We start from the raw sequence: 15275 nt of genomic DNA, 5'->3' as shown, positions 1-15275 counted from the left end.
TTAACACAAATTTACAACTAGAAGATTCTTCACAGCTCTTTCAGTCATACAGTCACAACAAAGCGGCACTCACCGTTCCATTGACACCGTTAGCCGTCTCTTGCTCAGCAAGTCTGTCTTCAACATTCTGAAAGTGAAAGAAACAACCTATCATTATCACATGTTTGTAAGAGTAAGACACAACATGTTGCTATGGAAGACACAACTGTAATGGATTAGTCATGACACAAAGGACAATTGTCTGTAATACAGACTCCCTCCTCAGCCACCCTCCCAAGGAAAAGTTGGTAGCAAAACCATACACATACTCTCTCTCTCTTGCAGAAAATCTCAGACCTGAAGAAAAAATCTCAAATATCTAAGGACTTCAGTTTTTATTACCCCTACTACCCTAGATTAAAACTTTCTAATGTCATACAGTGATGGCGTCAGTATTTTTTCAAACCGGTACACAAACTTTTATGATGCAAAGTGTCCAGAAAAAAACGGTAGGCTGGTCATTGGAACCAGTAGGAGTCTAACTCAGAGTACTGGTTTTGTTGTTTTACCAGCAAAAAAATCCCGGTAGTTCTAAAAATCAACCAGTAAGTCATACCGGCAGCCAATTTTTTCCCGGTATTTTCTCATTTCAACCGGTAATTACCGGTTAACGCCAATACCGGTCATAGTCAATCACATAACCTCTTCTTGGTCCTTGGACAGTCATTCTCTTCTTGGTCCTTGGACAGTCATTCTCTTCTTGGTCCTTGGACAGTCATTCTCTTCTTGGTCCTTGGACAGTCATTCTCTTCTTGGTCCTTGGACAGTCATTCTCTTCTTGGTCCTTGGACAGTCATTCTCTTCTTGGTCCTTGGACAGTCATTCTCTTCTTGGTCCTTGGACAGTCATTCTCTTCTTGGTCCTTGGACAGTCATTCTCTTCTTGGTCCTTGGACAGTCATTCTCTTCTTGGTCCTTGGACAGTCATTCTCTTCTTGGTCCTTGGACAGTCATTCTCTTCTTGGTCCTTGGACAGTCATTCTCTTCTTGGTCCTTGGACAGTCATTCTCTTCTTGGTCCTTGGACAGTCATTCTCTTCTTGGTCCTTGGACAGTCATTCTCTTCTTAGAGTGAGTACAGTGGAACCAACTTTTCTTTCTTTCTTTATTTGGTGTTTAACGTCGTTTTCAACCACGAAGGTTATATCGCGACGGGGAAAGGGGGGAGATGGGATAGAGCCACTTGTCAATTGTTTCTTGTTCACAAAAGCACTAATCAAAAATTTGCTCCAGGGGCTTGCAATGTAGTACAATGTATTACCTTACTGGGAGAATGCAAGTTTCCAGTACAAAGGACTTAACATTTCTAAAATACTGCTTGACTAAAATCTTTACAAAAATTGACTATATATATTCTATACAAGAAACACTTAAGGGTAAAAAGAGAAACAGAATCCGTTAGTCGCCTCTTACGACATGCTGGGGAGCATCGGGTAAATTCTTCCCCCTAACCCGCGGGGGAAAACCCCCTTTTAAGATCCCCCTATTTGAGACCTTGTTTTTTTCAGACTTTCTGTTCAGAACCTCTGTAAATTTACCCTTTTTAAGACCCGATTTTCTCAGATATTTGGAGGTCTTAAAAGGGGGGTCCCACTGTAGTCCAATTGTGGCTCTCAGCATGTCATTGTAAGGGGCACTCATCTCTCAGCATGTCATTGTAAGGGGCACTCATCTCTCAGCATGTCATTGTAAGGGGCACTCATCTCTCAGCATGTCATTGTAAGGGGCACTCATCTCTCAGCATGTCATTGTAAGGGGCACTCATCTCTCAGCATGTCATTGTAAGGGGCACTCATCTCTCAGTATGTCATTGTAAGGGGCAGTCATATCTCAGCATGTCATTGTAAGGGGCAGTCATCTCTCAGCATGTCATTGTAAGGGGCAGTCATCTCTCAGCATGTCATTGTAAGGGGCACTCATCTCTCAGCATGTCATTGTAAGGGGCACTCATCTCTCAGCATGTCATTGTAAGGGGCACTCATCTCTCAGCATGTCATTGTAAGGGGCACTCATCTCTCAGCATGTCATTGTAAGGGGCACTCATCTCTCAGCATGTCATTGTAAGGGGCACTCATCTCTCAGCATGTCATTGTAAGGGGCACTCATCTCTCAGCATGTCATTGTAAGGGGCACTCATCTCTCAGCATGTCATTGTAAGGGGCACTCATCTCTCAGCATGTCATTGTAAGGGGCACTCATCTCTCAGCATGTCATTGTAAGGGGCACTCATCTCTCAGCATGTCATTGTAAGGGGCACTCATCTCTCAGCATGTCATTGTAAGGGGCACTCATCTCTCAGCATGTCATTGTAAGGGGCACTCATCTCTCAGCATGTCATTGTAAGGGGCACTCATCTCTCAGCATGTCATTGTAAGGGGCACTCATCTCTCAGCATGTCATTGTAAGGGGCACTCATCTCTCAGCATGTCATTGTAAGGGGCACTCATCTCTCAGCATGTCATTGTAAGGGGCACTCATCTCTCAGCATGTCATTGTAAGGGGCATTCATCTCTCAGCATGTCATTGTAAGGGGCACTCATCTCTCAGCATGTCATTGTAAGGGGCACTCATCTCTCAGCATGTCATTGTAAGGGGCAGTCATCTCTCAGCATGTCATTGTAAGGGGCACTCATCTCTCAGCATGTCATTGTAAGGGGCACTCATCTCTCAGCATGTCATTGTAAGGGGCACTCATCTCTCAGCATGTCATTGTAAGGGGCATTCATCTCTCAGCATGTCATTGTAAGGGGCACTCATCTCTCAGCATGTCATTGTAAGGGGCACTCATCTCTCAGCATGTCATTGTAAGGGGCACTCATCTCTCAGCATGTCATTGTTAGGGGCACTCATCTCTCAGCATGTCATTGTAAGGGGCACTCATCTCTCAGCGTGTCATTGTTAGGGGCACTCATCTCTCAGCATGTCATTGTAAGGGGCACTCATCTCTCAGCATGTCATTGTAAGGGGCACTCATCTCTCAGCATGTCATTGTAAGGGGCACTCATCTCTCAGCATGTCATTGTAAGGGGCACTCATCTCTCAGCATGTCATTGTAAGGGGCATTCATCTCTCAGCATGTCATTGTAAGGGGCATTCATCTCTCAGCATGTCATTGTAAGGGGCATTCATCTCTCAGCATGTCATTGTAAGGGGCACTCATCTCTCAGCATGTCATTGTAAGGGGCACTCATCTCTCAGCATGTCATTGTAAGGGGCACTCATCTCTCAGCATGTCATTGTAAGGGGCACTCATCTCTCAGCATGTCATTGTAAGGGGCACTCATCTCTCAGCATGTCATTGTAAGGGGCACTCATCTCTCAGCATGTCATTGTAAGGGGCACTCATCTCTCAGCATGTCATTGTAAGGGGCACTCATCTCTCAGCATGTCATTGTAAGGGGCACTCATCTCTCAGCATGTCATTGTAAGGGGCACTCATCTCTCAGCATGTCATTGTAAGGGGCACTCATCTCTCAGCGTGTCATTGTAAGGGGCACTCATCTCTCAGCATGTCATTGTAAGGGGCACTCATCTCTCAGCGTGTCATTGTAAGGGGCACTCATCTCTCAGCATGTCATTGTAAGGGGCACTCATCTCTCAGCATGTCATTGTAAGGGGCACTCATCTCTCAGAAAATTAACAGAACACTTTGACTAAGCTAACCTTCTGAGGTGAATTAGACAAATGCAGCTCCATTGTCATTCTGTCAAGGGCCAGTTGCTTCCCTTCCACTGTTTCCTCCAGTTCAGCAATTCTGTCTGTTGCAGCCAAAAGCTTGGTCTGGTAATGAACGGCTGCATGTAGCTCTGATTCCTAACGAGTCAGATTTAGAGAAAATGTAGCAATTGCGAAGCCACAACAATAGACAATCAACACACCAAAACTTTGAAAGCATACTGAATAATTCATTTTCTAGAATTTAGAAAAAAACACCTCAAATCGTTCATTTTATTTTCAGTAAGGAATTTAGCATTTTTCAACACATGATAAATCAATGATCACTCAGATCAAATCACGCATTCATTTAACATACAATACCAATTACCATACATGATAAAATTTAATGCAATAAGTAATAGCAGCGAATGACCATTAATAACAAGAAGGGCAAAGCCCATACGACTCACATGCTTTACACATTTTTCCTACCAAAATACATGTGACCTTGACCCAAGGTCATCCAAGGTCATGCAACACAAAGCTGGTAATTCAAGACATAGGAAGTACAATGGTGCTTATTGGCTCTTTCTACCATGAGATATGGTCACTTTTAGTGGTTCACTACCTTATTTTGGTCACATTTCATAAGGGTCAAAGTGACCTTGACCTTGATCATATGTGACCAAATGTGTCTCATGATGAAAGCATAACATGTGCCCCACATAATTTTTAAGTTTGAAACAGTTATCTTCCATAGTTCAGGGTCAAGGTCACTTCAAAATATGTATACAATCCAACTTTGAAGAGCTCCTGTGACCTTGACCTTGAAGCAAGGTAAACCAAACTGGTATCAAAAGATGGGGCTTACTTTGCCCTATATATCATATATAGGTGAGGTATTGAATCTCAAAAACTTCAGAGAAAATGGGAAAAATGGGAAAAATAGCTGTTTTTTAGGCAACATTTATGGCCCCTGCGACCTTGACCTTGAAGCAAGGTCAAGATGCTATGTATGTTTTTTGGGGCCTTGTCATCATACACCATCTTGCCAAATTTGGTACTGATAGACTGAATAGTGTCCAAGAAATATCCAACGTTAAAGTTTTCCGGACGTCCGGACGTCCGGACGTCCGGACGTCCGGACGGACGGACGGACGACTCGGGTGAGTACATAGACTCACTTTTGCTTCGCATGTGAGTCAAAAATGAGGACGTATAAACATTAACCTATCATCAAGCGTTTCCTTCAAATGATGAATCCAAAAATCATTAGACAGAATAGAAACATGATGTGTACGTTTAAATTACAAGTAAAACTGTTTTGTTTAACACTGAACAATAAAAAAAATCGAGACACAGATGTTATTTGTCAAGGAAAAAGAAGGCTTGGTTTAACACTGGCAACGATAAAAAAGAAATGAAACATTGAAAGATGAAATTTGTGAGATACTGTCTGCCAAGGGCCAGCAAGAAACTGAAAAGTGAAACACTTCAAACAGTACCTTAAACAAAACAATGTCTAATCTATGCAATATGTCTCATACTCTGCTTAGGCCTAAAAAAAAATAGGTGTGGTTACGGTAACCCGACCTACCCTATTTTTAGGGGCCGACCCTATAACTTTTTATTACATTTGTAAAAAAAACCCCACAAAAACCAAGAAAACGAGTGCAGAAAACGCAATGAAAGCGAAAGCGCCCGAGTCGCACACTTATTTCCCTGTCAAGTAGGTTTAATTTGTACACATTAGAAAAAAAAGTAAAAGAAAAAAAAATGATTGCCTACCTTCCTACCCTATTTTTTTTGGGCTATGTTACCGTAACCACACCTATTTTTTTTTTTGGCCTTAGATAATAGATCTATAGATTTATGGAGCCAATGAGCAGTTAACCTGACGAACATTGACACTTGCAACAAGACCTTTAACATTAACTAAGGCCAACAAAAAAAATAGTCTGTTTACGGTAACCCGACCGACCCTATTTTTTTCACGCGACCCTTGACTTTTTTTTGGCATTTGGGGAAAAAAAATAAATAAATAAAAAAATAACGTAAAAATATGGTTTTTTGGAAAAAAAATAAAAAATAAAAAATCCCGACCTACTGACCCTATTTTTTTGGCCTATGTTACCGTAAACAGACCTTTTTTTTTTTTTGCCTTAACTAACATAGTGGCTTTGCTGTTCCATTTGAAAGAAACAGACATTTCAGTGCCACGGGAAAAAACCCCACTGGAATGGGAAGCCTTCCAAATCACAACAATACATGTACCAAATGATATTGGCGCTTCATGTCTTAGCTAAATAGCTGGCAAACAGTAACCCTTGATCAGTCAATGTGTTAGTGTCAGTGTTACACTAGTTGGGAATACCCACCTCGCCTGACCATTCATCTCCGCTGGTTAGTGAGTACTGATCACTCTGAAAGTCAAACAAGATTAACAGTAACAGAAACAACGGCATGCAGGATGCAACCAAATACATTGAAAATCAAACACATGCTGTTACTTTAAAAATCATAACTTTTGTAAGTTACAAACAACACAGCTGGCGCTGCTTCTTTTCATTCCAAGTGAATACCATGGACTAGATACAGAGACAGACAGACTGAAATCCAAGGATTATCATTCTCATAGGATGAGATTTCTGATTTAAAGAAGAAGTTAAGGTTTTGCACATGAAAAACACACCCATCATCAACAAAGACTTATGGCATTAGTATGGCCTTTAAGTTCAAATGCAAGTCTATGCCAAAGTTTTATAAAAAAAATTTAAAAAAAGCTTTTCATTTAAAAGAAAAGCTTGTTCCAAAAGAAAATTGGTTGATACAAATAAGGAACAAAAACCAAGTACTCTCGGACCTGGGAGTCCCTGCTTTGCACTTGAGAGTATTCTCAGGCAAACTTGGTGTATTTTCAGAAAAAGCTTATTCCACACAGCATTCACACATCCATGATTCCAACATGTTTCACACGCGTCTGTCGCACCGCTAATTAAGTTTACCAATACGTTTTAAACAAATGTTTCATTCAAGTTACATATCAACTGATTAATTATAATTTATATTCTCAAATTTGGAAGGAGCATTCATAATTGCATTATTAAGAAAACAAAACTGGGTCAGGAGAAACACACAAATTCATTACAAATACAATAAATTGTTAAAAATAAAAGTAGAATATTCAGAAACATAAACAAATCAGTAAAACCATGAACAAGTCACTAGTCAAACAGTAACAAACAACCATAACTTCAGAGTGCATCCCTTTCACGTCATGTAGGTAATGGACTTACATCTCCAGTAAAAGAATTGAAGTCAGAGAGGTTCAGTTCATTGGTAGCATTTCCATCATCCACACCGTTGGCACTTGTTTGCGCAGAATGCAGGCTCTCCTGTTGAACTGGGCCCTCTCCATTGTCAGTCTCACTCCCAGTTGCCGTTTTTTTCTTTTTTGCACGCTTTTTGCGGAACGCAGCCAACTAGATAGTGAATAGGAAATAGCATAGTATTACACTTTGCAGAGCTTAGACTAACAGGATATTTTTACCTTAAAAAAAACACCATCAAGTAAATGAAGAAGGTCTAGTGGTCTAATTCCAAATGGGCTGTGATTATCAACATCAACATCAAACATTATCCTTGATTTCACTAGTGTTGTTAATATAATATATTATATCAGTGGCACATTTCAGTGTCTGCCATCAGTTCAGCCCGTTTGGATGGGAAAGTTGTTCCATTTTTATTCGTAACCCACTTGTCCTGCTATGCACGAATACACAAACCGCAAGCAGGTAGATAGATCTATACAAACAATCGAGGCCGAGGGTTTGACATGACACGTCAACGGACAACATATTTTTTGATAGAAACTAGTTAAATTCGAAAGTTTGGCACGCGCAGCACCAGTAAAAGCTGTAATGGATCAAAGTAGTACCTTCTCCTTCCCAGCAGCAAGCTTCTTTTTGCGGTCTTCTTGTTCCATTGTGCAAGTTTCTACTTCTTTATTTCGGAGTTCACACAAACATCAGCGGCCATCATGATTCTGATGTAGTTTCTTCCTCCAACCGTAGAGATTGCATTGCTTGTTGCGACCCATCTCGTTATCGGCGCTTTTCCGGAAATGACCTGCGCTTTGTTGGAATTCCAACAATGGCCGCCACGGTAGGAATTCCAACTTTGCACTACGCGATTCTAGAAATGTACCGCTCGCATAGTGAGAATTCTGCTCTTTCTTAGAATGCGATGTAAAATGATACAAGTCATGTTGGCATATGATGATCCTTGCGTTTTAAACTGATCAAGGCTTAGTCTCGAAAATGCAGATGCATTGTATAAAGCACCAAACCAACCGAATTACAACAAGTCGCGTAAGGCAAAATTACTACATTTAGTCAAGCTGTGGAACTCACAGAATGAAACTGAACGCACTGCATTTTTTCACAATGACCGTAGTCCGCCGCTTGTGCAAAACGGAGTGAAACTGACGAGCCTGTTCAGCGCAGTAGTGGTTTCGCTGTGCTGCATAGCACGCTTTTCTGTACCTCTCTTGGTTTTAACTTTCTGAGCGTGTTTTTAATCCAAACATATCATATCTATATGTTTTTGGAATCAGGAATCGACAAGAAATCAAATGAATTTGTTTTTAAATCGATTTTAATTTTGATCATAATTTTTATATTTTTAATTTTCAGAGCTTGTTTTTAATCCAAATATAACATATTTATATGTTTTTGGAATCAGAAAAATGATGAAGAATAAGATGAACGTAAATTTGGATCGTTTTATAAAAAACACATTTTAATTACAATTTTCAGATTTTTAATGACTAAAGTCTTCAAATAATTTTTAAGCCACCAAGCTGAAATGCAATACCAAAGTCCGGCCTTTGTCGAAGATTGCTTTACACAAATTTCAATCAATTTGATTGAAAAATGAGGGTGTGACAGTGCCGCCTCAACTTTTACAAAAAGCCGGATATGACGTCATCAAAAGTATTTATCAAAAAAATGAAAAAAGATATCATTCCCAGGAACTCTCAGGTAAAATTTCATAAAGATCGGTCCAGTAGTTTGGTCTGAATCGCTCTACACACACACACGCACAGACAGACAGACAGACACACAGACACAGACACAGACACACACACAGGGCCGGACCAAATAAGTTGTAAGGGGGGGGTTCCTCCTATTTTGGGGGGGCAAATCAGCGAAGTGGCGAAGCCACAATGCAGGCGCGCGAACTAGGGGGGTCCGGGGGCATGCTCCCTCGGAAAATTTTTGAAAAACGGTTAAAATCTGTGCAATCTGGTGCATTCTGGGCCTTGTTTTGAGGGTTAAGGCCTGTCAGTGTGAGTTGGTGGGGGGGGGGGGGGGGGGGAGGGGTACCTTTTTCTCATCGGATTTTACATTGAATAAAATTTGTTGGAGACACACACAAAATTTATTTTAAAAAAACCAAAAACACTCAAAGCAAGGTACATGCTTTTTCCAGGGGTGGGGTTCCGGAACCCCTGGAACCCCCCCCTGGGTCCGGCCCTGCACACACACACACACACACACACACACACACACACACACACACACACACACACACACACACACACACACACATACACCATGACCCTCGTCTCGATTCCCCCTCTATGTTAAAACATTTAGTCAAAACTTGACTAAATGTAAAAAGTGACAAGAACACTTTTGATGACTTCGGCGGGCTGGAACAACACAGATCAACATTGGAATTCCAACAAAGCGCAGGTCATTTCCGGAAAAACGCAGATGACGAGATGGGTCGCAACACTGCAGATACAACATTACTTCCCTTTACTGACTGAGCCTAGACTCTTGTCACTGCATTGTAATCTAGGCTCATGAAACGTAATGTGCAAGTCTGTGTGCTATATTGATCATGATGTGATTGATTGTTGCAAAATGTTGATTCAAATTAAAGATGATTTCAGCTTGTCGTTACTCTGAAAAAAAAAATTAAATAGATCGACTGAGACCGTGCAACAGCTACTAGCTAGCTGCATGCGATGACTAGTGTCAGAGGATTGTTACACAGTGTAACCCCCCCCCCCCCCCCCCCCCCCCCCCCCCCAATTCAAGACTTCCCCTGTATAAGACCTTGCTTTTTAATATACCTTATTCATGACCTGTGAAAAAGGGTATACTTTTTGTGTGCCAGTCGAAGGGTTGCCATTGCTAGAACGAGGCAGCTCGTTTCCGGAAATGAGGCGCTTTGTTGGAAATCAAATGAGGTTTCCGGAAATCCCGATTATTCCAACTCTGTCCCGGATTCTTACTTTGCGCCCGACATTGCTCAATCGCGATTGTCTCCCTTGGCGTATGCTTTCCTTCCACTTCCAGTGCTCTCTCTCTCTCTCTCTCTCTCTCTCCTTCTCTCTCTCTCTCTCTCTCTCTCTCTCTCTCTCTCTCTCTCTCTCTCTCTCTCTCTCTCTCTCCTTCTCTCTCTCTGGGACTCAGCCAGTGCAAACATTTTAAAACCACTGTATAGTTTACACAGACGAGCACTAAAATCAGTTCTATTAAAACAATCCAGTCTTGTTTTGGACTATTATAAAAAAAACTTAAGATTTTACCCTTAAAAGAAAGATTTAAATCAAACAAAGGCGTGCTCCTTCACAAAATCCTTTCCGGCCATGCTTTCATTACAACATTTAAAGCCAAACCAAGCCGAAAATTCAACGTCCCCATTCCGCGGATAGATCTCTTTAAATCAAGTTTAACTGGTTGGTCCGGTGTCAGAATAATGTGACTGGGTGAGACATGAAGCCTGTGCTGCGACTTCTGTCTTGTGTGTGGCGCACGTTAAATGTCAAAGCAGCACCGCCCTGATATGGCCCTTCGTGGTCGGCTGGGCGTTAAGCAAACAAACAAACAAACAAAAAAATCAAGTTTAGCTTATTCTGGCAGCGTTTCGTGGAATTCTCTCCCGGAATCAGTTCGAGTCCCAACAAGTCTCAATACTTTCAAAAAACACTTCTCATTACATTTAATGTCAAATTACGAAAAGTCACAGTGATGGAAGACTTCGTTCTGATTATTTTCATATCATCATATCTGTCCATAAAGCATCAGTGTTTCATAACGCAAGAATGTATGTATAGCCTACAACGTGTATATAGTCATGTGAATAGTTTTTCTGCCTTTTTGTTATTTTCATTTTTTTAATTTTTTTTACTGTCATGCTTATCTTTTGTAATTGTTTTACGTTTGTATATATATATATATGTATTTAAGATTAGAATAGTCCCTCTCTGGGCGAGGGCTGGTTGAAAAGAAGCTCGTTTATATTGCTTATGCCACAACCTTCGTAAAATAAAATTTGATTTGATTTGATTTGATTTGATCTCTCTCTCTATTGCGATTGTTATAATCGAGTTACCCTCAATGGGCAAGGGCCGGACGAAAAAAAGCATGTATACTTTGCTTATTCTCTTACCCTCGATAAATAAAAAAAAGTTCAAAGTTCAAAGTTCTCTCTCTCTCTCTCTCTCTCTCTCTCTCTCTCTCTCTCTCTCTCTCTCTCTCTCTCTCTCCAGGACTATTCATCAGTAATCGTGTGAAAGCCGTTGATATGGCATTGGCAAGGATTTGATTCTACTAGAGTGGCCGATGTAACGATATTAGGTTTCACCAGAAGCCTATCATAATAGAAACAGCTAAGTACTATTACCAGCAGTCGACACGCAATGATACATATGGCCTTTGACCTTTCCTTGGGAATATCCATTACTAAAAGTAGAATACGGGATTGTGGGAAAGCTGTTCAATGGCTCTCATGCAATATAATATTATTCGATTTTCAATACACGACTCAAAATATTTTTGGGATAAATCAAAATTAAAAAAAATACAAGTATATAGAGTTAAGAAAACAAGAAAAAGTTCAAAACCGTTTGGAATGAAACAAATGAATGAAATACAAGAATAACGAGTTCAGAAAAAAATAAAAATAAAATTGCCTTCCGGCGAAGCGAATCGAACCCGGGACCACACAAGTAAGGACTAGCGCACCGTCAATCGGGGACTCTACCGACAGAGCTATTTTGTTGCACTGTAGTCGATGGAAATTTTAAATTGAAATATTACACTTGAGTTCTCGAGCGTGGCGACGACTCGAGTTTCCGAGTCTCTCCGTTCGTATTTGTGTACTGTTCTCCATATCTCACTGTTCGGGGCTAGTTCAGTAACTGACACTACGCTCCCGGTCACTTGGTATAAGTTTGGAAAGCAATATCAAGGGAGTAGCGATGATTTCAAGCGAGACCGATATTATTGATACGAAATGCATTGACCAATCGCCGAAAGGCGCATGAAAGAATATCCCAAAATCCTCTATTCTCGATGACATACTAAGAAGTTAGTTCGGGAGAACGACGATCTATGGACGGTTTATCATATAAAGGGAAGCAAGTGGTTAAAAACGGGCGTCGATAGAGCCAATGAACAATGTTATCTACTTGTAGTATTTCATCCACTTGTGGTTTCACCTGAAACAGCGGCTTATATTTCGCGGCATTCCTTAGTACTCGAGACTGAAATGTTGTTTCCCTTTAAAGAGGTAAAATTATGTGAGGGATGAAAGCATTTCAGCTTTTTGCAAGTGACGGAAATAGGTGGTGAAATTCAATAGATTTCACCCAAAAGGTTTTACTGACACGCACGGCCGGGGTATCATATATTCAGTGTCCCACCGCTGATAGCATGATATACTGCGTCAAGTTCGGTGTGCCGATTTGCATGCCGAGACGAGAAAAATCCGTGTCGGTGTTCGCCGGGTATGATCCAGCCAAGTAACTTCTTACTTGTGGTGATGTCAGATTTTCAGTGTTGATGTTACAGTTTTAGTTTCAGGGGCCGACATATTGACCAAATGTGTTGATATCGCTTCACGCGACAATTTTGTTGTTATTGCCACACAACCCGGCAGCAAAGGGCAAAGTCTAAACAGTGCAGTGAAGCGCACACCGGTAGTTCTTGTGTCAGTTCACAAGTTTTTTTGAAATTTTGATTAAGTTAATTGGCTCATGTGACTGAGACAAAACGCTGGGTGTTTTTTTAAGTTTTTTTAAAGGAAGACAAAGCAAAAACAAATCAGGGAATCAATCGTGTACAATAGAATACACAGCCATTATTCGACACTGACAAAAAGTGTAATGCATCATTGTAAGGTCTCATCATACATTAAAAAAACCCAGCAAAACTCAGAAATGGGAAAAATAACGAATACCTGAAAATAAATGTCAACAACCATCTCGGTTTATTGCTGCTGATTGGCGAATAACTCATTAAATTTCAATACATTCGGGAACTAAAAAAATATCTGGGATATTACCACAGTGGCTCTCCATTAAACTGCTTACCGACCCCCAAAGGGTTTTTTATTTTGTAATTTGTCAATGTCACGTTATTATTTTTCAGGACAGCTGGTTTGAGCCACTACCTTCTCCCGAAATCGGCGTATGCTGCCTGAATGGCGGGGTAAAAACGGTCATACACGTACAAATCAACTCGTGCTAAAAACATGAGTGATCGTGGGAGTCTAAGCCCATGAACGAAGAAGAAGAAGAAGAAGAAGAGCCACTCCCTCAAACTGAATCTACTCGATAGACCATAATTATATTATTTTTTAAATAGCTGGCCGTTCAAGATAAGCACCGTTCTCTGGTACCTTGACCCGTTTATCAGACGGTCATGTGTGTTCAGTTGAAGCCCAGTCAGCAGTGATATAATCACTGATTCAATGATGGTTGCACTGAGTTTAAAGTGGCCCCCCTTTCTTCCGGTTGTTTACACTGAGTTAGTCACATTAACAAAGCAGTTACAGGGGCGGATCCAGGGGGGGGGGGGGGGGGGGGTACCGGGGTTTCCGGACCCCCCCCCCCCCCTAGTCTAAAACAAAAAAAATTTAAAGCGAGAAAAAAAAAAAAGGTTGAAAATAAAGAAAAACTGATGCTCAGATTGCACCAGATTGCTCCATTTTCCTTGATTTGTATTAACATTAATTAAAAATGATATGATCCGCCCCTGAGTTAACGCTAACTGAGACTAAACACATACAACAGTGGTCTTTTTACAGATGCAATAGTATTCAGTATAAGGTTAAAGGTGGTGCACAGCTTGGGAAAAATGGGAACACTATGATGTAACTTCCTGAGCATGTGCTTTGGGAAGCTAAACCACTGTGTCTCTGTGTGCTACACTACCCATGTCCAGGTTTCGTCGTCAGGATAAATTAAAGCATCCTTCCGCGTGCTCACATATCTACGGCGGTGATTTACTAATGCTCAGATCTGACCAAGCTTTTCCATGGGATAAAATCATCCCTCCTCTTGGTCAACATCCTCAAATCAACAGCCTGCAGTGTTTTTTTTTTAGCACAGTGGGACACTGGGAATCTTGTAGTGATATAATTTCGTGGCTTTGACCAACAAAAAAAAATTTAAAAAAATTGATTATGTGTATGTGTCAAAGTGAAAGTATGTATGGTCTTATCCCATGTAACAGTCTGGCCAGATCTGTTATTGGTGAGCCGAACTGAAGGACTGTGCCTGTAGGTACTATCAACTGTTCTTCCGTCCAGCTTGACCTGAGGTGACCTCCTATCATTGACGTAAAGTCTTGCACAACCCAACCCAAGTTACACCTAGAAAAGAATCTGAGGTCACTGTGCTAAGTCACTTACGCCATGATTCAATCGAAATTGTTTTGATGGCATATGTTAATTTAGTCAATGGTAATTGGACGAAAGTCTGTCTGAGCAAAAATATACTGATTTTGCCCTGTGTCTCGAGTCGCTCATGCTACGTTTTACCGGAAAATCAATGGTAACTTTTATAAACTTACAGCAGCGTCCGAGTTAGCTGTTTTAAAACCAAAAATGTCCGGTATTTTACCGGTTTGTATTTGAAAAATTGGAAAAAAAAGTTAAACGGTCGGTCGTATCGGTTTTGATTGAAGCTAACAGTTTCTCATTATGAAAATAAATGCTTGATATACCATAAACGAACTCCAGGAGTAACTCTGTCGGCTATGAATGGGTTCTTAAAGAATGAATACTCTAACTTTTACTGGGGCAAACTTTCTACACGTGCTTTTTGTCTACGTGTTTAAGACAACCCCCTTGCTAGTGACTGGCCTATACTGTCACGTGGGAAAGTTTGCCTCAATAAAAGCAAAAGTATTCACACATTCACAATAATAAGCAAAAAAAACACCGACAGAATTATATCCGAATGTCGTTTATTGCGCCTTAGTCTGTGACTGTTTACTCTGGCTAAATGATCGGTTTGTGGCGATAAGGTGGGAGGGGGGGGGGGGGGGGGGTGTATTTATTCTTTCTGCCTTTTGGTTTACAGGTTTACGATACACTTAGCACGATCACAGCTTTGGTTCTCCTGCTGTGTGATAATACTATTTCAACTCAAACGCCAATTGGGACATTTTTGGAGCGAGATCAAACAGTTTGTTCGCGGGGGTAGGTCCCTTTAAGGTAAATGCTACCTTATATAAAAATGAAGTTCATTCCATTCGCAAAGAAGAGGCTCTTTTAA

At 40.9% G+C, this 15275-nt stretch overlaps 1 protein-coding gene across 7 annotated transcripts in view; it reads right to left on the bottom strand.

The window, feature by feature from the left end:
* The window catches only part of LOC138982865 (A-kinase anchor protein 9-like), a 160855-nt gene extending 153107 nt beyond the window's left edge, over nucleotides 1-7748 (bottom strand). For all 7 annotated transcript variants that reach the window (XM_070356246.1, XM_070356247.1, XM_070356248.1 and 4 more), the window contains exons 1-5: nucleotides 7632-7748; nucleotides 6991-7176; nucleotides 6073-6117; nucleotides 3701-3850; nucleotides 74-127 (exon numbers count right to left, since the gene is read on the bottom strand). In XM_070356246.1, the coding sequence (XP_070212347.1) occupies nucleotides 74-127; nucleotides 3701-3850; nucleotides 6073-6117; nucleotides 6991-7176; nucleotides 7632-7679 (483 nt within the window). In that variant the 5' untranslated portion in view covers nucleotides 7680-7748. The remainder of the gene's footprint in view (nucleotides 1-73; nucleotides 128-3700; nucleotides 3851-6072; nucleotides 6118-6990; nucleotides 7177-7631) is intronic.
* Nucleotides 7749-15275: the final 7527 nt, after the last annotated feature.

This window comes from Littorina saxatilis, linkage group LG12, assembly GCF_037325665.1.
Source record: "Littorina saxatilis isolate snail1 linkage group LG12, US_GU_Lsax_2.0, whole genome shotgun sequence".
Lineage (NCBI taxonomy): Eukaryota > Metazoa > Mollusca > Gastropoda > Littorinimorpha > Littorinidae > Littorina > Littorina saxatilis.
Note: the sequence above shows the minus strand (reverse complement) of the source record. Positions and strands in the feature narration are given on the sequence as shown.